The 22,522-nt window shown below is 40.9% G+C and overlaps 1 protein-coding gene and 1 pseudogene across 3 annotated transcripts in view; one reads left to right on the forward strand and one right to left on the reverse strand.

Moving 5' to 3' along the window:
• The window catches only part of LOC107541269 (argonaute RISC component 4), a 29,631-nt gene continuing 7,109 nt past the window's right edge, over nucleotides 1-22,522 (forward strand). The window contains exons 1-15 of one of the 3 annotated variants that reach the window (XM_087820305.1): nucleotides 1-70; nucleotides 4,911-5,076; nucleotides 6,391-6,511; nucleotides 8,818-8,999; nucleotides 9,445-9,581; nucleotides 9,679-9,813; nucleotides 10,454-10,559; nucleotides 12,220-12,367; nucleotides 12,614-12,733; nucleotides 12,862-12,990; nucleotides 13,231-13,364; nucleotides 14,494-14,678; nucleotides 15,777-15,936; nucleotides 17,166-17,481; nucleotides 17,628-17,762. In XM_087820305.1, the coding sequence (XP_087676431.1) occupies nucleotides 52-70; nucleotides 4,911-5,076; nucleotides 6,391-6,511; nucleotides 8,818-8,999; nucleotides 9,445-9,581; nucleotides 9,679-9,813; nucleotides 10,454-10,559; nucleotides 12,220-12,367; nucleotides 12,614-12,733; nucleotides 12,862-12,990; nucleotides 13,231-13,364; nucleotides 14,494-14,678; nucleotides 15,777-15,936; nucleotides 17,166-17,481; nucleotides 17,628-17,762 (2,193 nt within the window). In that variant the 5' untranslated portion in view covers nucleotides 1-51. Of the gene's footprint in view, nucleotides 71-4,910; nucleotides 5,077-6,390; nucleotides 6,512-8,817; nucleotides 9,000-9,444; nucleotides 9,582-9,678; nucleotides 9,814-10,453; nucleotides 10,560-12,219; nucleotides 12,368-12,613; nucleotides 12,734-12,861; nucleotides 12,991-13,230; nucleotides 13,365-14,493; nucleotides 14,679-15,776; nucleotides 15,937-17,165; nucleotides 17,482-17,627; nucleotides 17,763-22,522 lie in introns of those variants that run through there. The other 2 variants (XM_087820306.1, XM_087820307.1) reach the window with 2 other exon arrangements.
• LOC107541795 (TATA box-binding protein-like 1 pseudogene) lies at nucleotides 7,583-8,659 on the reverse strand (annotated as a pseudogene).

Here is a 22,522-nt window from a genome sequence, read left to right on the forward strand (position 1 = left end):
CCCGGAGCGGGAGGCGCCGGGGACCGGGGCGAGGCGGCCCCCGCCGCCGCCATGGAGGCGCTGGGACCAGGTGAGGAGCGCGCTCGGGCCTGGCCGAACGGGGCCGCGGGACGGGTGCGTGGGCCGGCCGGCGGGCGGGAGGGGCCGTCGCTCCGGGTCGCCCCCATAGGCTCGCGCGGACCCCGCCGGGGTTCGGGCTGTCTGGCCCGGGGGAGCGGGACTGCACGAGGCGGAGGGAGCTGACCCGGGCCTCCGGGGGCGGGCACCGCGCCCCGGCTTGGAGACGGGAGCCAGATCTCGAGGTCTAAGGGAGGGAGGCCCAGGAAGGTGGCCCGCGTCCCCAGGTAGAGGGGAGACCTGGCCCAACCTCTGGGAGGTGATTGAGACGGGGCCAGTTTGGGCCTCCGAAGAGACTACCTGTGCCTGGTGCGCTACGGAGGCCTGGCCCGGCCCGGCCCGGGAAGGTCCCCCACCTACCACCAGGGGTATTCTTGGTTTGGGGCTGCAGTCCTATTTTTCTTTGCACAGGTCCAGAGCCCTCAGATAAGGAATGCCCCTTGCCCCCAAAGGCCAAGGGGCAAAGTGCGCAGCCTTTCTTGAAGGCCCTGAAGTCTCGGAGACTGTGGTCCTGTGCCTCTGTCAGTCTGTGTGACAGCCCCAGAGTCGCCTGGGCTAACCCCTTAGTGACAGAGGAGTTAGCAGCCAGCCACCCTCAGCGCAGGCTTTAATGCCCTGAGTTCTCTTTTAACTGAGCTATGAGTGGTTATGAGGATCAAATGAAGAAGAAAGTGCTTTGGAAATTGTAATTTCCTATCATTATGAACGGCCTCCGGTTTCCTTCCCCCACTCTGCCCTAATCAGAGGAACCGTTCCCAGTTGTGAGAAGTGCCCTGTCCCTTGGAGCCTGGTGCTCCGACCTCCAGCCCCAACCGGTCTCTAATGCTTTGGCTAAGTAGGGCAGGTTTTAGGGGCTGTGATAGAATTAACTTTAATATCAAACCTTGTCTACAGAGTGGACTTAGTTGTAGAGCATCTCATTTTTTAGTGCGCAGAAAATTCACTTTACCGCTTGAGTTTGGAAACTTTGCAGGGTTTTTACTTAGAACTTGTTCTTGTCACTGAATGACTTAATCCTACCATAATTTGCTGCTTAAACCATTTTTTAAAAGGCCTTAATAATAAAATTTTATATGCCTTTTAAAAATAAATTGCTCTAGTCACATTAATAGTATTTGATAAACCTCAGTGTGAGTATGATGCTAGGTTACTTCAGCTATAGCCCCCAGCTAAAGGCATGATCAAGTCTTTAGGAACGTGACAGACTTCTGTTCAAATCCAATCTAGTAATTTAATAGTTGTATAACCTTGGGCAAGTTACCGAATTCCTTTGAAGTTTCATTTCCTCATCTATGAAATGAAGTAATAATAATTATGTGCTGCGAGATTGTTGTGAGAATGAAATGAGATAATGTGTGTGAGAAGTCCTATTGTAAAGAGCAGTGCATTATAAATACTTAAAATGTTTCTTCCCTCCCTTCCCTGTTAGTAACTCATAATTGAAGCAACTGTTGCATTTATGAGGTGGTACTGAAAGAGGCTATAACTGTGTGCACAAACTGAATTTTGCAGAAATGATCAACCTGGTCATGTTAGGAATGTCCCAGAGATTTTTTGTTTGTTCCTTTGTTTGATTTTAGCTTTTGCAGATTTGAGGACTTATCGGTTCACCCAGAATTGTAGAAAATTAACCCTCACTAACCACATTTATAAGATGCTAATAAATAAGCCAAAATGCCACGTAGATCTTTTCTGTTGACTGGAATATTTTCTTGTCTGTTCTCTAGCAAACTCCTTTTTTGGTGTCACAGTACCTTGGAAACCAAATTCATAACAAGAAGCTACATGCCAAGCATAGAATCAGAGCAAAGGGAGTTGATAGTCTTGTGGGATATTTTGCCCAGGTTGTTTTAGAACCTAGAGAAGCTTTTCTGCTTCTTGGTTAAAGCACACCCATCTAGAGCTTCGGGCCCTCCTCCCTTGAACAATCATTGTCAAGACTAAGACAATCTTAGTCTTGCTCTGCCCTCCCTCACCCCATTTCAGTTTCTGACTATCATAATTTGGAAATATATTTAATTAGAATACCATTTATTTTTGGTTATAGTAGTGATAACTTTTATTTTTACCATGCTTCACAGTTTGGAAAGTGCTTGCACAGCTCTGAGCTCATTTGATCCTCTGTGAGTGGGCAAGGCAGGCATTATCCCCATTTTACAGATGAGAAAAGAGGTGCAGAGAGCTTAACTGACTTTATCAGGTCTCAAGGCTGAGTGGTGAAATGAGGAGGAGTCTGGGTCATCTGACTGCTATCTAATGCCCTCCTTTTCATTTAAAGCTGACTTCATTCAATCTATGTTGTCATCTTTGTTTCCTTTTTGGAAGGTGTAAGTTTCTGATATCACCAATTTTTTGGGACGCCCCCAATATAAAGCCCAGGGACCTTTGAGCACTGTAGTATTTATGCAGGTACAACCTACTAACATTTATTGAGCACTTATTATTATTATGAGACACTGTGTTAAGCCTTTTATATACATTATCTCATCGGATCCTCAGAATAGCCTTAAGAGATAGATGCTATGATTACCACATACTCCCCACTTTATAGATAAGGAAACTGAGGCACAGAGAGGCTCAGAAACTGGCCCAAGGTCATGCAGTTAGAGAGTAGTAAACCGGGATAGAAACCCAGGTAGTTTGGTGCCCCAGCTTTAGCCAGTGGGCTTTTTCTTCATAAGTAGTTTGCTAAATTCAAAGAAACCAGCTTTTGGAATGGAAAATTTTAGAATGTAGTTTTCTAAATAAATCTTCTAAACTTATTAAAAGAAATGATGGCTTACCTTCTGACTTTTCTTTCTTGCCAAAGAAAATAAACATGCTATTTGCTTTTCTCTACTTCTTAATCCCTTCTCTTTCATTTCCTCTGCCTCCGTCCCTTTGGTATCAAGGAGTTTAGAGAGGTAGAGATACCATAGGATTGTGAAGTATATTGGGGAAGAAAAGGCATTGGACTGGAAGTTAGGAGACCTGGATTCTAGTCACAATTTAAAATCAAAGTCATATGTCCTTGGGTAGGTAATTTGACCTGAATTTCTGTTTCTAAATTTCTATCATCAAGCTGGATTTTGTCCAACTTCAGGATAAAACTATTGCTTAAGTGTATGTTGCGATATGCAGGGCTGGCTTACCTGTATGATTTGAGTCAGTGTGACTATCACCTCTGATATTATTTATTATTTACCTCTTACCTTGTTTGTAACGATCTTGTCACACCCAGAATAGATCCCCCTTGTACACCAGAAGTGCAACTCAACTCCAAGCAATAATAATATTTTTAGTATAAACTATGTTCTTTTGCTTTGATGAAAAAATAATTGGGTTTTAGGAATGACTGGGTTTCTGTTTAGTTTCTATTTGGAACTGCTACAAGGATTGTTGGTAGTGGTCAGTTCAACATTTATTGAATTCCTATGATGTGCTGGTCATTGAATTAGGTCTTGAGGAGGTAACAATGAACTGGAGGTCCACATCTTCTCAGTTTACAGTCTAGTGGAGGAGACAGAGTAATTTAACAGGTTGTTTCTATGTACTTGTACTAAGTGCTCTGTTACACAGAAGGTCTTGGGAACACAGAGGATGCATCCTCCAGGCTGGAATATTCTCAAGGCTTTCCAAGGAGGTCACACCTGACCTGAGTTTTCAAGGATGAGTAGAATTTAGGGGATGAGTGAACAATGAATTTAATATGTGAAAAGATTTCAGTCCTTGAAGAGTTAGTATATGGTGATCTGTCAACGTGTATTTCATTCAAGTGTTTGCTTTGATGTTCCTAAGTGATGTTGGACCAGACAGCTTCTTGCATCAAAGTTTTCTTTCCTCAGTGAATTGTCTTTGTTCTTGGCGTAATGCCATTGCAACAAAAGAACCTGTTGTAACTTTCTGTTGTAACTTTCCATTGTAATCCTAGCCCACTTTACTGAACACCTATTCATAGCAGAAAAGATGTATATTTTTTAGGCCAGTGTCTAGCTGACATTATCATCAAAAAGGAGTAAGGTTTTTTGTAGGCAAATATTTCTCAGACTGTGTTTTCCCAGACCCACTACATGTCAGTAACACCCCCCAAGTATGACAACTAAAAATATCTCTAGACATTTGTCAAATGTTTCCTGAGGGACAAAATCTCCCCTGGATAGAGAACTACTATGAGTTCTTGAAGGCAGAGGCTGTCTTTTTCCTGAGTCCACAGTGCAGATAGACATGTAATAAATGAATAAATGTTTGTTAAATAAGTAAACTAGACTGTATGATCAGGAAATATCAGATTGTCCAGATTCTAAAAATATCAGGTTATAAACAGGAAAGTTTAGCATTATTGGTATTGTTTCACTATCTAAATTAGTAAGTAAATTGATAAATATAGCTGCTGTTTAATCTCCTTCCATACAAACTATGATAATGCAGGCTAATTTGTGGAAGATTAATGGATCATGATGATGGCCCCCAGAGTCTAGAGATTTTTACTTAAAATACATATAATTGTGTGAGCCTGTCTATAGATCTACTTATGCTCATAAAAGGTTTTCTGCAGCAGCTGACATCTGAGAGTGCATCACATAATCTAATTTTGATGCTCCTCATATTCAAAATAACAGCAACATGGTAAAATATTAGAAATATAGAGAACCTTAGGTCAGAAGACACCCCAAGCTCTTTATATATCATAGCATGTTTAGTGAATAATGATATCTCAGTAGCTGTAGCTATCCTCATCATCCTCATCATCATCAGGGAGGAAATACTATCCTTCAGGACCGATTAGCACATGGGATGTCTTTCAATCTCTTCAGGACCTCCAACCAGCCTGTTCCAGCCTCCTCGCCGCCCTGGCCTCGGAACTGTCGGAAAACCCATTCGACTGTTAGCCAATCATTTTCAGGTTCAGATTCCTAAAATAGATGTGTATCACTACGATGTGGACATTAAACCAGAAAAAAGGCCTCGTAGAGTCAACAGGTAAGGATTAGAAAGAGTGGACTTCTATAGAAATGCACATAACTATTTGTTGTGTATCATACTGTTCTCTCACCCTTTCAATGTGTAGGCTTCGTTTTTTCTCTTAAGATGATAAGTTCCTTTGCTGTGTCACCCTTGGCAATCCTCCACAGATTCCAGCAGAGTGCTGGATACATCATTGTTCCGGCAGTAAATACTAATTGCAAAAAGAGGAAAAGGCCCCCTTTCCTTGTCCAAGGGCAGCAGAGATTTATAAAAGTCGCTGAAGACATTCGTGTCTATGGGAAAAAGAACTGTCTGGAAATTCAAATTTTATTATTAAGTCTTGGAGTATTGCAAAAAGTAAGCTGAGAGAGAAGCTCTGTTTAATTCCAGCATTATCCAAGACGACGTAAGGGTTGTAGTCTGTATGGTGGGAATTCACCAAGCGTGAAGACATAGCCCTGTAGCAGATATTCTTACAGGGTGCTGAGGACACCCACTTTCCTTTCCTTTGTTTCCACGCTTCGATAGTCAAGTAGTCTTTAATATTAAGGTTCTCGCTTTTCTAAGAACGCTCTGGCTCTCGCTAAGATGGGTAAGACGCGGCAGCCTTTCATTGACTCCAGCATTCCAAACTCTCCCGGGCTCTGTCCTGAACCGCATGCTCTAGCTCCCCTGCCGCTGCGTTTATTTCAGGGCCTGCACAGCGTGACCTGGTGTATGGGCAAGAACACTTAAGCCAAGCTATGCACGCCTGAGTGAGAGAAAGGCTTGCCTTCTAAAAGGAAAGAAACGACGTTGGTAACCTTTATGGAATGAGGATATTTCACAACACTCCCTTCTCCACCTGGCTCGGGAGCACTTTGGAATAAAACAGGCCGGCATTAGTCAGAGGGGTTGACTTATCCGTTTGAGGATGATACATCTTAGATTTGTTGACCCTCAGATTTCTGAGGATGTATACTTGATAACAAACTTATCATTGTTCAATTATGAACATGCCACGCTGAGATACCTACGGGAGCTTATTCTTTCTGATAAGGCTGTTTATCATAGGAGAGGAATTGGGAAAGCAGGGGTGTGAGACTTTGTCATAAGTGTTCTCTCTCTTTCACTCCTCCCTCCTGTTAACATCTCCCAGTTGCTTTTGTTTACTTGTTGCTACCTTTCTTTAGTTAACTATTTTTTTAATTAGTTAAATCAGTGGTCTCTCTAACTCTTACTTTTTCCAATGGCTTCTGAACCGAGTTTAGACGATTCAGGTATGATGATAGTCTCCGTACGGTTCGGCGTTTTTCAAAGCTAACCTCCACTGTCTCCATTACTGCTAAGGGAGGTGGTAGACACAATGGTGCGGCACTTCAAGATGCAGATATTTGGTGATCGGCAGCCTGGCTATGATGGCAAAAGGAACATGTACACAGCACATCCACTGCCAATTGGACGGGATAGGGTGAGTGCTGACAGCCTGAAATATTTACTAGGACTGCGGTTTAATTTAGTAATAATTGCATAGGACAACAATGTTTCCTTTTCTATTAATAATTCAGTTCTTAGCTGTTTCTCACCGTGATGAGAGGTTTTTCTGTTCATATTCTCTTGTCCCTTAGCTAATTGATAATTGAAGGTGAGATGCATATTAGAATTTAGGTTGATTATGTCATCTTTACCACGTATTCCACATTTTTCACATTGTTTAAAGTGCTACCTGAATCTGAACAGTGGCGTTTTTATCAATTATAGAATGTTATGTAACACCCACTTACGAAAACATTCCTAATACCGCAATAACTTTTTTGAACATTTATTTTTAAAAATATAAATAAAAAGCAATACATAAATGTCTACTCATTATAAAATTACTTAGCCTAGAAAGGATGTGGTTTCCTGCCTCGCCACCTGTCCTCAATCCCGTTTTCCTTTTCAGAGGAAGCTAGTAGTTTGGTATGTATCCTTCCAGATGTTTTTGTGCGCATTAGCTATTTGTGCGTTTATATGTGTACATTCTTATTTGTTTGTATATTGTTCTGGTATATTTTTTCATTTAACAGTATGTCTGGGAGATCTTGTCATTTCTGTACATTTAAATCTACCTTATTATTTTTTAATTAAAAAATGTTTTATTGTGGTAAAGTATATATAACATAAAATTTACTGCTTTAACCATTTTTTTTAACTTTTTCAAATTTATATGAATACAACTTTTATTAAAATAGAAGATGGGGAATAAAAGTTATAGAATGGATATGAAGAGAGACCTTTTCCAAACTTTTATTTGTTCACATTTAATTAAAAAAGATAACTTTTATAGGTTCTTTGGTGCCCATATTCAACATACAAAAATGTAAAAGACTATTCACAAATAAAACACATTAGCTCAAATTGGAAAAAATAACAACAAAACAATTTAAGGTCGTGCACACTGACAGCTCTGCTTGTGGGGACCTGAGAATTACTGCGAAAATAAATAGAATGTCCTTCTGTAAAAGCACCAATGTCATGTCTTGTAAACATCCTTTTTATATTACAGCAAAGTTTGAAATAAAATCCAAAGGGACTGGAGCTTACACTGTAGCCATGGTCCAGTTTTCCTTTTGTTTGGAGTCCAGTGTGCAGCAGGTTTTAAAAGGTGCTCAGTTAGGGATTCTAACCAATTAAGTGATGAATTATAAAATCTCCTGCTTTCAAACATAAATGGGTAAATCTGTTCCACAGCAATAGCAACAGACTTTACATTGGGCCCTGTCACTGTGATACTTCCTGTTGAAAAAATCTGTAATGTAGCTCTTAGAGACTTTATCCGATAGCACATAGCAGGATGAAGTTCAGGTTCATAATTGGCACGAGGTCTGTTGTTCTTTGTGAATTCTGGCAAGCGGATTTCGAATGGCATGTTACACACTGCTAAAATGTTAACAACTTTAAAATCTGTAAATATCACCTGAAAACCTAGTTTCTGGAAACTGTGGGCTAAAGATCTGGCACCAAATTTAGCTGCTGCTTCACTTGTTGCTCACAAATAATTTTTCCTGAGGACCAAATTGTAGCTGGAATTCTAGGTTTTCTAAGTTTCATTAATACTTTTCCAACATCATGCTTATAAATTACATTTGCTGCCTCCAAAGCAATCTTCCTTAAGTTCAAATGGCATCTTGTTCTAAAAACACAGACTACTTTTGCAATTATAATATCCAATGCAACATCACCCGGCCCGTTGCTAGGAGCCCCTGAGGCTCTGACTCCTTCTTTCGCACTTTGTTGTTCCGGGCACCTCTTTTAACCATTTTTAAGTGTACAGTTCTGTGGCATTAAGTATATTCACATTGTTGTGTAGCCATCGCCCACTATCCATGTCTAGAATTTTTTCATCATTCCAAAACTGAAACTCTGTACCCATTAAACAATAACTCACCATTTCCTCCTCCCCCGGCCCCTGGTAACCACTAATCTACTTCCTGTCTCTATGAATTTAACTATTCTGGGTACTTCATCTAAGTGGAATCATACAATATTTTCATTTTGTGCCTGGCTTGTTTCACTTAAGCATAATGTTTTTGAGGTCAAGACATTTTGTAGCATCTACCTTAAACCATTGCATCATGTTTGATATTAAATTATTCACCTATTGATGGACATGTAGGTTGTTTCCAATGTTTGGCAATTGCAGAAGTGTAAAATGTCTTTATGTGTATACTGTACTGAGTATTTCTGGGATCTTTCAGCCTTTGTAAATATGCATGTATATGTACTTTTCCTTAGGTTGACATGGAAGTTACCCTTCCAGGTGAGGGTAAAGACCAAACCTTTAAAGTGTCTGTTCAGTGGGTGTCAGTTGTGAGCCTTCAGTTGCTTTTAGAAGCTTTAGCCGGGCACTTGAATGAAGTCCCAGATGACTCGGTACAAGCACTTGATGTTATCACAAGACACCTTCCCTCCATGAGGTTAGTACCTTAGTTTGAATTCTTTGCCATAGATGTCACACCCTTTTTTGATAGTTTGCATTAGAGCCATTGAAAGTTTTTGGCCCGGCCGGCCGCGGCTCAGCGGTTGAGCATCGACCTAGGATCCAGGAGATCGCAGTTTGATTCTCAGTCAGGGCACATGCCCGGGTTGCATGCTCAATCCCCAGTGAGGGGCCATGCAGTAGGCAGCCAGTCACTGACTCTCTCTCATTGTTGATGTTTCTATCTCTCTTTTTCTCTCTTCCTCTCTCTCTGAAATAAAAAAACATATATTAAAAAATAAAAAAGGTATATATTTTTAAAAAGTTTCCTTTATAAAGTCATAGTTTAAACTTGGTTTCAGTTTACAAAGCTGAGAGTAAAATGAGAGACTTTTCAAGTTCTTATTGTGAAACACGCAAACAAACTCTCCTTACTCCTTCAGGTACACTCCGGTGGGCCGCTCCTTTTTCTCCCCTCCGGAAGGTTACTACCACCCTCTGGGAGGGGGCAGGGAGGTTTGGTTTGGCTTCCATCAGTCTGTGAGACCTGCCATGTGGAATATGATGCTGAATATTGATGGTAGGATGTAACCCTGTTTACCCTTTAGTCTTCTGGCTGGTGTTCCTGGTCCCGCCCCTTTCCCTGAGGCTAAGTACCCTTCCTCTCTGTTCATTAGTATCTGCAACTGCTTTCTACCGGGCCCAGCCTATCATTGAGTTCATGTGTGAGGTTTTAGACATCCAGAACATCAACGAACAAACCAAACCTCTGACAGACTCCCAGCGTGTCAAGTTTACCAAAGAAATCAGAGGTGAGTATTTGCATTAGCATGGCTGTGGAGAGGCTGTTCAGCTCAGTGCCAGGGCCATGCATGGTCTTGGAGTCAGACTCACCTGAGCCTCCGGCCCATCCCAGGTAGTGCTCCCAGTGCGACCTTGGGCAAATTGCTTAACCACTGTGAGCCTTAGATTATTCCATCTCTAAAGCAAAGATAATAATATGTATCTTGTAAGATTGTTATGAGAATTAAATGCAATTAGTTGTATAAAGCTTCCGGCATAGTACCTGGCACGCACCAGACATTTACTAACTGTTACCCTTACTTAAAAATTTCCATTTTAATAAACTAACACAAGTTCATTTATTTTCCTTTTGGAATTTCTTTTCTTTCTTTGCTTGTTGCTACCTGTCTTCTCTCATGAGAATATAAACTTCATCTGCACCAGAACATAATTGACGCTTGGTAATTATGTACTGAAGTAATAAAAAGTGACTACAAATCTTAAGCCATCTGGGTTTTAGTGTTTTCTGCTTAGCTGAGGCGTTTTGCCTATACACGATGAAATTGTTCTCATACCCTTGCAACTTTTGTCCTGTACAATGGCATACCTTTTTGAAAATATTTGAATCTGTTTTTATCACTATGATTTTAATTAATACTGATGTTTTAGCTTTTTTTCCAACTTCAGGTCTTAAAGTAGAGGTGACTCACTGTGGACAGATGAAACGAAAATATCGAGTTTGTAATGTGACCAGACGGCCAGCCAGTCATCAAACGTATGTTAACCACATCTAAAGTGATAGCATTATATTTTTGGTAACAGGAAGCTACTATAATCATTTGACGAACTGGTAACTCATATTGTGATTTTTTTCAAAATCACCAAGATCTTCACGTTTAAGCACCAAAGCTTTAAAATATGTTTTAAATTTTTTTTGATAGATATTTGTAAAATATATTTCCTGCCTTTAATTCATTTCGCCTCCTAAACAGAGTATGCTAAGCGTAGCTCAACTTTTTACATAATGATGTGGAGGCTTCATTATAACGTCATTTATTACACTGTTGTAATTCTCAATGCATGGTCCAATGAGTCTGTTAAGGCCTCTAAGTCATATGAGGCTGTCATGGGAAGATATATATCATGGACCCATTAAAAGGTTTCTGCGCAGGTCATAGCTGAAACTTGGTTTCAGTTTACAAAGTTGTGCGGGTTTTCCCCCTCCTTTTGTAGCTAGCTGTCACTTCCACCTGTCAGTGTGTATGGCATGCTTGCAGCAGCACACTCATTTTCACTTCCCCAATCTCATTTTCTAATCACTCAATTCTAATCCACAGTGAACTATGTCTATTGAGAAAATAGATATCAAAGTGCTCTTTGTTTATTTATTCATTTATTTAGAATCCTCACCCAAGGACATTTTTTTCCATTGAGTTTTAGAGAGAGTGGAAGGGAGGGAGGAGGGAGAGGGAAGGAGAGAGAAACATCGATGTGAGAGAGACACATCAATTGGTTGCCTCCTGCACGTGCCTAGGAATGAACCTGCAACCCAGGTACATGCCCTTGACCCAGAATCAAACCCACGACCCTTCGGTGTGCAGGCTGACGCTCTAACCACTGAGCCACACCAGCCAGGGCATAAGTGCACTGATTTTAATCCAGAAATATAAACATCCCTGGATCTATATGGGGCTTAACAAATGATTCCCTCCTTTGACATAGATGCCTAATTGCACTGCAGTGATCAGTGGTCAGCTTGCTTATAACCTGAAGTTCTGAATTCAGACCAGGAGAGTTACATGAGTGTTACATAGATGATCCTCACTGCATTGTTACTTTGTGGGGCTATAACAATTAAGAAAGCAAGATTAAAGTTAATATTGTGCCAAGCATTTGAGATAATTTGCCCACTGGAAGAGCCAAATAGGGAGTCTCTTAAATCATGCTTTCCAGTTTATACCAAATATCCTAGCATAGTCTCAATTTCCACATACATTTGTCTCCAAACCCACATATATTTATCCTATTTTGGGGATCTGAAAATGTGGGCCCCATCACTATGCTACAGTCATTTTACAAAAACATTCTCTTAAGCAAACAAAATTCCTATCTACATGAAGCCAACACAAGATTGTAGCTGTAGGTGTTAAACTGACCTCTAGTGAGTCTGTGTAATTTCTGATTCTGTAGCTGCTTCTTGTTTTAGGTTATTTTTCAACTTTAATTAAAATTTTTTTCTCATCCTAGCTTTAAAAAACAGAAAATTCCAGTGTAATCACTGTTCTAATTAAATACTAAAATGACTTGGGTGAAAATGTTCAAATAAAGTTTGACCTTTGTTTTGAAGTGACTGACAGAGGTAGAAAATGTTAGTAGACTTTGCTTGTTTCAGAAAAAAGAACTTGACATTTCTAAAAAGATGTTGTCTCCTGTAGTTTTCCTTTACAGCTAGAAAATGGTCAAGCTATGGAATGTACTGTAGCTCAATATTTTAAGCAAAAGTATAGTCTGCAGCTGAAATATCCCCATCTTCCCTGTCTCCAAGTGGGACAAGAGCAAAAGCATACATACTTGCCACTTGAGGTAAGCTAAACTTTCTTTGGCCCGTCTGCCAATTTCTTGAATGAGTTAATAAAATAAGTTGTATCTAAGCAAGGGGTAGAATTTAGTATTAACTTCTAAAATATTTTGGACGGATAACTATGCAACAAAATTTTCATTTTGGGGGATAGGGAGGGGGAGGAATTGAAAGATGTAAGATACAGTTTGGCAAAGGCTTAAGATACAGGAGCCCATTACACAGATGAATTTCTCTTTGCCCCTTGGCAGGTCTGTAATATAGTGGCAGGACAGCGGTGTATAAAGAAACTCACAGACAATCAGACGTCTACGATGATCAAAGCCACAGCAAGATCTGCTCCTGACAGACAGGAAGAAATCAGTAGACTGGTCAGTAAGGCACGGTCTTTACGATATACCAGCTTTAAGATGAAAAAAAAACACAAAGCAGCAGAAAGCTCCAGATGGGACACAGTTACTCTTTGGTTTTTATATATGCAGGCTTTCCTGTTCTTTAGGTGAAGAGCAACAGCATGGTGGGTGGACCTGATCCATACCTTAAAGAATTTGGTATTGTTGTCCACAATGAAATGACAGAGCTCACAGGCAGGGTACTTCCAGCACCAATGCTACAGTACGGAGGCCGGGTAAGCTTTTTATTTTATTCAGCAACCTCCTTCCAATGACCAGTCAAAAAGAATAATTGAGGACCTTTTCTACAAACCACAGTGAATTTACCCATAGTGTTGCTTATTATTGCTCTTTGTCTTTTTGGCTAATACCAAATAGAGTTCTGTTGATCTCCTCATCAATATTCAAATGGCCTTAGATTGTAATGTCTTTTCTCTTTTCTTTTGTTTCTTTTTTTGTTTTGTTTTGTTTTAAAGAATAAAACAGTAGCCACACCCAACCAGGGTGTCTGGGACATGCGAGGAAAGCAGTTTTATGCTGGCATTGAAATTAAAGTTTGGGCAGTTGCTTGTTTTGCGCCTCAGAAACAATGTAGGGAAGATTTACTAAAGTGAGTATCTTCATATTTTCAGCTTAGTAATATCCCTTCCAGATATGAAAACACCATCTTTATGTGAATGTGCTGTGTGCACTGGCACTAAATCCCTGACTCCTATAGTGGCACCATCTGGCTATAGGAAAAATACCTTGTATTATAGTAATTTGCCAGTTTGGGAATTACATTAAGAATCTGACTCAGCTTCCTTACATTTAGAGGAGAAATCTTTGACGAACAAGGCTGAAGCCGTGCTGGTTGGCAAATTCTTGGGTTCTGAGCGAAACTTCCTTTGGTATTAATTGTATCTTTTCAGCTAAGATATAAATGAGTTCCTTTTTTAATCATTCTAATTTACTAGCAAGCATGTTTTACCGAAAGGTCGCTGACTAAGATGACTGATTCATGTCTTACACATACAGGTGTCTATACAAAGGAAATTAGTGAGAAGGGTGGGAAAAAATCAAGGCAGGAAAAGGGAACTGGGATGAAAGAAAGGAATCCTACAAAATATTGGCAAATGCACGAAAGAAATTATTCCGAAATCTTTATACATAGATTGAAGTAACTTCTTAAATCTAAAGTTTAAAATGTCATGAGTTTTTTCTTCATTGAAGTGATGATTATTTTGACCTTGTGTCGATTCAAATCTGTTACTAGTTTGAATGTCATCCTAAATGCACTGATTGCGTAAAAGCGTATATCTGTGTTCTCAATTGAATACAGGCTTACAAAAGCTTACCCACCCGTTCTCCTAGCAGGCTTACCAGAATACGCAGTACCTGAAATTTTCACTTTGCCGTTCTTCAGTCCAGAATTACTGACTTGAATGTTAAAAAAAAAAAAAAAAAAATTCTTTGGATAAGAATGTTATCCTAGTCTCTGGGGCCTAACTGGGGCATAATTATTTAAAAATTCAAAACAATAATCTGATAGTTTAATACCACAGATTCTTCTGCATTGCAGTGATCCAACTGCCAGTCTTTTTTTCCCCAACCAGCTAAAGATTTTTGTTGTTGTTTATTTGTTTATGTCTGATTTGGGCTAAGAATTTGCAGAACTGAAAGAGGTATCATAGAGGGAAATAAATGCTAAGAATGTACTCTGAAATGAAAGCACTGTGCCACTGGTTCTGTTTTAACAGGAGTTTCACTGACCAGCTCCGTAAAATCTCTAAGGATGCAGGAATGCCCATCCAGGGCCAGCCATGTTTCTGCAAGTATGCACAAGGTGCTGACAGCGTGGAGCCCATGTTTAAACATCTGAAAATGACATATGTGGGCCTACAGCTAATAGTGGTGATCTTGCCTGGGAAGACGCCAGTATATGGTATGGACCCCTTTAATGTTGAATGAAGGATGATTTTAATAGTAGGTTTAACAGTCAGGGTAAGCTAGGTTATGCTGCAATCACAAACAACCCCAAACTCTCAGGGGCTCTAAGTGGCAAAGTTTTGCTTTTTGCTCCTGCTATGTGTCCACTGAGGGCAGACTGCAGCCTCTGCTCCATATCGTCATATCATTTTCACTCTGTAACCCAGGTTGGCAGAGCAGTCACTGTTTGGAATGTTGCTGGCTCCATAGCAGAGAGAAAAAGAGAACTCTGGAGAGTTATTAACATCTGCACCTTTTTGGCCACAGCCAGCTGTTGGCCCACCCAGCCTGTGTGAGGGAAATGGGAACAGGGCCAGGAAATGCAGTGGAAGTGAGGGCTGGAGTGTACAGTGAAATTCTATCATAGCCCCCAATGCAGGGAGAACGGAATGTTGGTTAGAAACACTTAGGAATATCACAGTGGAGGAGAGGAGCAGAGCCTACCACTCCAGAAAAGGAGCTGTTTAGTTTGTATCTATTCTAAGAATACAAAGTTCTTTCAGCTATTATCTAAGTAAAGGATTTGGGACCTATAGACCAGCTGTTTAAACTTTATAAAATGTGTTCAGCCTTCCCTGTATTTGCTTCTTTTGTTACCTTCAGTTTACCTGTAATGTTTAGAGAGAAAAAAGGCGGGGGGGGGGGGGGGGGGAGCGGGGGCAGGGGGAGCAAAAAATTCAAAGGGCTGGTGTGTGTGTAACAAGAGGGAGGGGCCAGGGAGCAGATTTATTCCTTTGCCAGGTCAGCCCTGTGGGAAAAGGAACCTCAAGGGACTGAGTGAGCAGTGGCAGGCACCATCCTAGAATAAAGAAAGCAGGCTAGCTGAAAGGCCTGCAGAAGGGAAGAAAGGTGTGGGGAATAGCTTATCCAAACTGGAAAAAAAATTTCCCTGGGGGTTTAGCAAATGATAACACCACACATGAAAAGCATCTAGCACCGTGTGTGATATACAATAGGCACTCTGTAAATGTCAGCGTGTGGCGTTTTCCCCTCTACTCTGAGTAATTAAGAGCATATTTAAACATTTTAAAAAATCAATTAATTATTTTTGTAGCGGAGGTGAAACGTGTTGGAGATACCCTCCTGGGTATGGCCACGCAGTGTGTCCAGGTAAAAAATGTAGTGAAGACCTCACCCCAGACCCTTTCCAACCTTTGCCTGAAGATAAATGCAAAGCTTGGAGGAATTAACAACGTGCTTGTACCTCATCAAAGGTAAGATTCTGAACTCCGTTTTCCCCCACTTTTTAAACTGAGATCTAATATTTAATTTATAGTAAAGCACACAAACCTCAAATATGAATCTCTATTTCTTTTTCCTTTTTTTCAGGTTTCTTTTTTATAATCATTTTTTATTTTTAAAATTTATTTATTTATTTATTTATTTATTTATTTATTTATTTATTTATTTATTTATTTATTTTAGAGAGAGAAGGAGGAGAGAGAGATTGATTTGTTGCTCCACTTATTTCTGCATTCATTGGTTGATCCTTAGATGTGTCCTGACTGGGGCTCAAACCTGTAACCTTGGCATATTGGGATGATGCTCTAACCAGCTGAGCTTTTAAGATTCTCTCTTTGTCTTTAACTTTTTGCATTTTAATTTTGATGTGTCTTGGTATGGGCCTTTCTGGGTTCATCTTGTTTTCTTACTGACCGAGATAATATCTGACTTGTTAACTCTAAAATGGTTTTATGCCAAAGTGATTTGAAAAGTTAAATTTAGGGCTGTGGTATTAGCCATTGCCGTGCTTAAGAAGTAGGTAAAATTGAGTGCCTTACTCTTGGACAATCATATCACAGTTCTCATTTTTGTCCTTGAATGAAACTTTGAGGTAATTAAATCCTTTCTGTAACATTGGTAAATAAGGCATACAGACCATAGAGGAAGTTAACCTAAAATCTGAAATCACTTCATTTTACCCCAGACAGCTGAAACAATATAGCATAGTGGCTTAGAGTGCACACTCTGGTGTCAGGCTTCCTGGGTTTGGATTCAAGCCTTACCACTTCCTGTGTGATCTCAGGCAAGTTCATGTAAAATGCTTAGCACAGAGGCTGGTACATAGTTCATGTAAGCTGTTATTATGTTATGTATATGTATGTTAGGAATATGCATTTGTTATTATATTGTTCAGTACTAGAACCATGTTGTTGGATGATGATATAGAGAGAAAAATACAATGTAGCCTCTGCCCTCAGGGAGGTACCTATTCTTCAGTATCTATTACATCTTTAGTATCAGTTACATGAGATTTCCAGATTTGTGGTGCCTCCTAGATCATACTTCAAGGATCAATACTCAGTCCCAAATCCTACTCTTAAGAATTTACCAGAGAAGCATGCACGGTATTTTTCTCCTTGAGATTGTATCTGGTGAGCTTGCTAAACTCAAACATTTCATCTGTATATCTGAGTGTCAATGTGTCTTTAAATCCGAGCAGGCCATCAGTGTTCCAGCAGCCTGTCATCTTCCTGGGAGCAGATGTCACGCACCCTCCTGCAGGGGACGGGAAGAAGCCTTCCATTGCTGCTGTCGTTGGCAGTATGGATGGTCACCCCAGCCGGTACTGTGCCACTGTTCGGGTGCAGACCTCCCGCCAGGAGATCTCCCAGGAGCTCCTCTATAGTCAGGAGGTAATCCAGGACCTCACTAACATGGTTCGAGAGCTGCTGATCCAATTCTACAAATCCACACGCTTCAAACCCACACGGATCATCTATTACCGTGGAGGGGTATCGGAGGGACAAATGAAGCAGGTACTCTCATTATCCCATAGTTGCCTTTTGGGGCTTCTAGATGTCTGACAGAGCCTCCTTTCATCTATCTGCCACTCTGGGTAAATGAGATCAGAGAGCTACTAGGTGAGTTCTCAATTATATGTCATTCCATTTGTAACTCCTAGGTAGCTTGGCCAGAACTAATAGCAATTCGAAAAGCGTGTATTAGCTTGGAAGAAGATTACCGGCCAGGAATAACCTACATTGTGGTACAGAAAAGACATCACACACGACTCTTCTGTGCAGATAAAACAGAAAGGGTAAGAAAACATAGGCTGAGCTTCATTATTTGATACAAGTAAATGTGTTTTTGAGTGAACATACATACTTTTTTTCCTAAAAGCAGAAGTGCCTAATAATAATTTAATAAATATACTAACTACAGTTAATCTTAGATGACGATTCTGAGTGATACAGGTTTCAAGACTGAATATTTCTCTTGTTTCTAGAGTTTTTAGAGGGGAGGTCAGAAACATGCCAGGTCCACTAGGGTGATACAGGCAATCTTCACAGGGCAGATTGATCTATCTTTACTTTATTGCCATTTGCCACCTTTTGCTGCCAGTGCCTGAGGCACGGTTCTAGGGCACAAGGGAGAATTTCTCTTCTAAACGATTTTATATCAGTGCAGGGAATTCTTAGGGTATACACTTTGAATATTTATGATGTCACACTTGCTAACCGTGGGCAGGTTCCTTAATTTCTCTAAGCTATAATGTTCCCCACTGTAAAAAGTATTAAGAACAGTATCTGTGTCACAGGGTAGTTGTAAGGATTAAATTAATAAACGAATGTTAATTTGCTGTACAGTTCCCAGCACTTGATAAAAGGCATTTTGTGTAAAGTATCTATTTATAATCGTATATTTATGTGTAAACTAGGTAAGCACATGATATTGGATGACTTTGCTTCTGTGATATTTTTATGATATTCATTTTTTTCCAGGTCCTCCCTGATCCACCCCCAGGGAGACCAGTTCTCTCTGTTGCCTAATTGTGTAATCCTGTGGGTCACTCCCACTATTTTCTAGTATGCCCTTAGTTTTTTCATCTAATCCAAGGCGGAGCTGTTTTTGCTTTCTAAATCATTAGAGAACTGAGGTTTTCTCCTTGGGGCTCCAGGTCCACCAGTCAGCTCAGATTCAAAGTGCTGCCTTCTACATTGCCCAAACCCTGACTCAGTAGTACTTCTTAGGCTCTGCTGATATAATCTGCCTGAATTCTTGCCTAAGCTCTGGGCACAAAACATCCTGCCACCCCCTCCTTAACTGCATATCACCTTTCTGTCCTTCGTCAACTTGCTATCAGTGTAGCTTTTGGACTTGGATTATCTTTCTGAAACCCCAAGTTATCTCACGGATTTGCTCTTTACTATCCAGTGTCACTCCTAACCTTTCAAGATTAACAGTCCCAGTACTCGGTCTACTTGGCACCTCTGACACTTACCAACATCTTCACTTCTCTGAACATGCCTCTTGCCAATCTCTAGCTCTGAACCGGTCCACTTGCCCATTTCCTTTACTTCTGCTCTTAGGCTGATAGAGATTGCTGAAGCAAAAAGCCATTTGCTTAATAATGAACTGTATTATGAATTCATAATAGCACATCACAGCCAGGCCTTTGAGGCTGTAATTTTTTTCTTCTTCATTTATTTCATTCCCTATTGCATCTGTTCCAAACCTTTGTACTTGTCTCAGCTCTCCAACCCCGTCCATGATGCCTTCATTGCCAACAATTTATATTGCCAACAATAGAACAACCTTCTGTTTCCCTCAGAAAACAAAATCTAGAAGGCATGCATTTTCTTGGCATCCCTTCCTCTACTTTCAAATTTAGTTAAATCTTCTTTTTCCTATCTCCTTCCTCACGTCTCAGAGGCAGATCTCTCCACCTGAGCTTCCCCCCTACTTAGGCTTTTGTTTCTAATCCTTTCTGCCTTCTCCAGAGCCTCACTTCATTAATCACCCTTTATTTTCCAAATTTTCAATCTCTCCCATTACTTTTCCTCCTTCTCCTCGCTGTCTAACGTTTCTCAGCTCTTTCTCTTAGTCATCCAAATGAACTTCTCTTCACTCGGCTTCTCCCTCGGTCTACCTGCCACCTTATCTTTCCTGCCTTTCATGATCAAACTTTTAGGAAGAAAATGACTTTCCATCTGTACCTCCTCACGTCACACTTCAGTTCCCTGTAGCCTGACTTCGACTTCAGTGACTCCACTGAAGTTGCTCTTAATGTCTTGCTTATTTTGAATGCAGCCATATCTTATGGGGTTCCCGCACTGGCCTCTCTGCAGCACCGGCAGTGACTGCCTTCGCTGGCTTCCCCGATGTCGCTGTGCAGGCTCGCTGCCCACCTCTCATCAGGCTTTCTTTCACTCTTCCTCCTCTGTCCATCAAACACTGACGTTTCCTGGCTTCTCATGCTCCTCCTCCTCCTCAATTTCAACTCCCTTTTGTCTCACCCACTTCTCCGGATTCACTCATTTGCGTATAGTTTCCTAAATCTGTATTTCCAGGCACAAACTTTCCTACGTAGCTCCCAACTGGCCCTTCCAGTGACCTACCGGGCAAACTTACTTAGATGCTCTCTGTAGGCATAGTGTCAGTCAGGATAGGCTAGGCCATGTGAAAAACTCTAGCGTCAAGGTGGCTTACAAAGATGTATTTCTTGCTCATGTTACACATTCATTGTGACTCTGTAGCAGCTGCAACCCCAAAAACCTAGGCTGACAGAGAAACATCCGTCTGGAACATTGCCAGCCATTGTAGCAGAGGGGAAAAGAGATACACGGCAAACCCTACGCGGACTCTTAAAGCTTCTGCCCAGAAGTAACACATTTCAGGCCACATTTTATCTGCCAAAGCCAGTTACGTGGCCACTCCTGAGTTAATTGGGTGGGGAAGCATAATCCTTCCCTAGGGAGGCGCATGAGAATATTTGGCACCAGCCATCCATTCTGCCACCGGCGTTTCCAGCAAAACGCGTCTCAACTTTTTACCGACTGTTTCATCCTAACCCAAAACCTGTGCCTCCCCCGGTTTTCTTTTTCTCGTGTTACTTGGCATGACTGTGTATTAAGTTAGCCAAGCTAGAAATGTCAGAGTTGTCTTTAAACTCTTCTCCTCCTTTCCTGTCCCCCCCATGTCCAGTTGGTCAAATAGTCCTCTGCTCTGCCCTGAAATCTCTCGTCTAAGTTCTTTCTCCTGTGTGTTCCCTCCACCGTAGGCAGAGCTCGCCTGTATTGTAGGAGACTCCTAACGGCCTCCCTGTCTTTATTGCTCCCCAAATGCATTCTCCAGGATATAGATCTTACCCTGCCACTCCGCTGCTCAGAAATCTTCATGTCTTCCCATTGCCTACCAGGTGTTCTCCTGTGCTGTTCAGTGTTGTCCCAAGTTAGCCAAAACATAACACTTTAGTTCCATCTTTCACCATGCCCTCACACGCCTTCCATTTCCCATGTGCATTGTGCATTTTTATCCCCAGAACGACCACATTCATCCAGTCCCCTCTCTGCTTTTCCTTTATTAAAAAAAATTAAGGTATAATATAGATACAGTAAAATCTGCCCTTTTTAGTGTACTGTTCTGCAAATTTGACACATGCATGTAGTCGTGTAACCATCACCTCAGTAAAGATAGAGAAGAGTCACACACAAAAATTCTCTCACTTGTAGTCAGCCCTTTCCTTTACCTAGTCCCTGGCAACCCCTGATATGTATTCTGTCCCTATAGTTTTATTTTTTCCAGAATGTCACCTAACTGGATTCTCATAGCTTTTGAGACTGGCTTCTTTTACTTAGCATAATGCACTTGTGTCAGTACTTTGTTCCTTTCTATTGCTGAGTAGTATTTCGTAATACGGATGAACCACAGTTTGTTTATCCGTTCCTGTCTTGTGGGGACGTTTGGAGAGTTTCCTGTTTTCATCCCAGGCCCCCTTTCAACAGCTGCTTATCCTGTAAGGCATAACTCCACTATTTCCTCCCACGAGCTTTTCCCAGGACCTTCCATAATGCCCTTATCACGTAGCTTGCAGTTCATTGTATATGGTTTCCATGAAAGGCAGGAAGGCATGTTCATTAGGTCTCCCTGGGCCTCTGTCTCTCTTCCCCAACATCTGCTGCAGAGCCTTGCACATGGGTGCTCAAGCAATAATTGTTGAATTGAACATGCCTAGACACCCCTTTCCCCAGGGCATCACCTCTTTAGGCTCTCATCTATAGATTCCAAGATATTTTTTTTAAAAAGAGATTCTCTGGTCCAATAAGTTTGGGAAATGGTATACACTCCATCTCCCTCTTAAAGATTATACCTTATTAAATAAAGGTTCTAAGAATTCATACAATGGAAAAGCCTGTTTAAATTTGGTTCAGCTCAGTATTTCGCAAATTTATTTGACCATAAAACACCCAAATATATCCTGCAGGACTAATATTCCTATAGAGCACACTTTGGGAATCCGTGCTAGAACCATTTTAACTCAGTTACATTGCCTCTTGTTCAGCTAGGATCCCAAGTTCACATCTGAATTTGATGGAATGAGACTTTTCTATATTCATAGATGCACTTATATGCATTGGTGTATGATCCTAAAGGTAACAACAGGTAGAATGGTGCCAAATAAACTCCCATCAAATTTGTGCCTACATGCTAAATAAAATTCCTCATATGGAACCCTGCTGTACAGCAAAAGAGAATGAAAATTGACCAAATAGCAAGATTTTTTTTCCCTCAAGGATATTTTTTCCATTGCTTTTTAGAGAGAGAGTAGAAGGGAAAGAGAGAGTGGGAGGGAGAGAGGGAGAGAAACATCAATGTGAGAGAGACACATCAGTTGGTTGCCTTCTGCATGCTCCCCAACCAGGGCCAGGGATCGAGCCTGCAACCGAGGTACATGCCCTTGGCAGAATCGAACCCAGGACCTTTCAGTCTGGGGAACAGCACTCTAACCACTGAGCCAAACCAGTTAGGACCAAATAGCAAGATTTAATTTCTTTCCTTGTAGACATGTTTCTGAAG

This window comes from Miniopterus natalensis, chromosome 9 (assembly GCF_054644295.1).
Source record: "Miniopterus natalensis isolate mMinNat1 chromosome 9, mMinNat1.hap1, whole genome shotgun sequence".
NCBI classification, from domain to species: Eukaryota; Metazoa; Chordata; class Mammalia; order Chiroptera; family Miniopteridae; genus Miniopterus; species Miniopterus natalensis.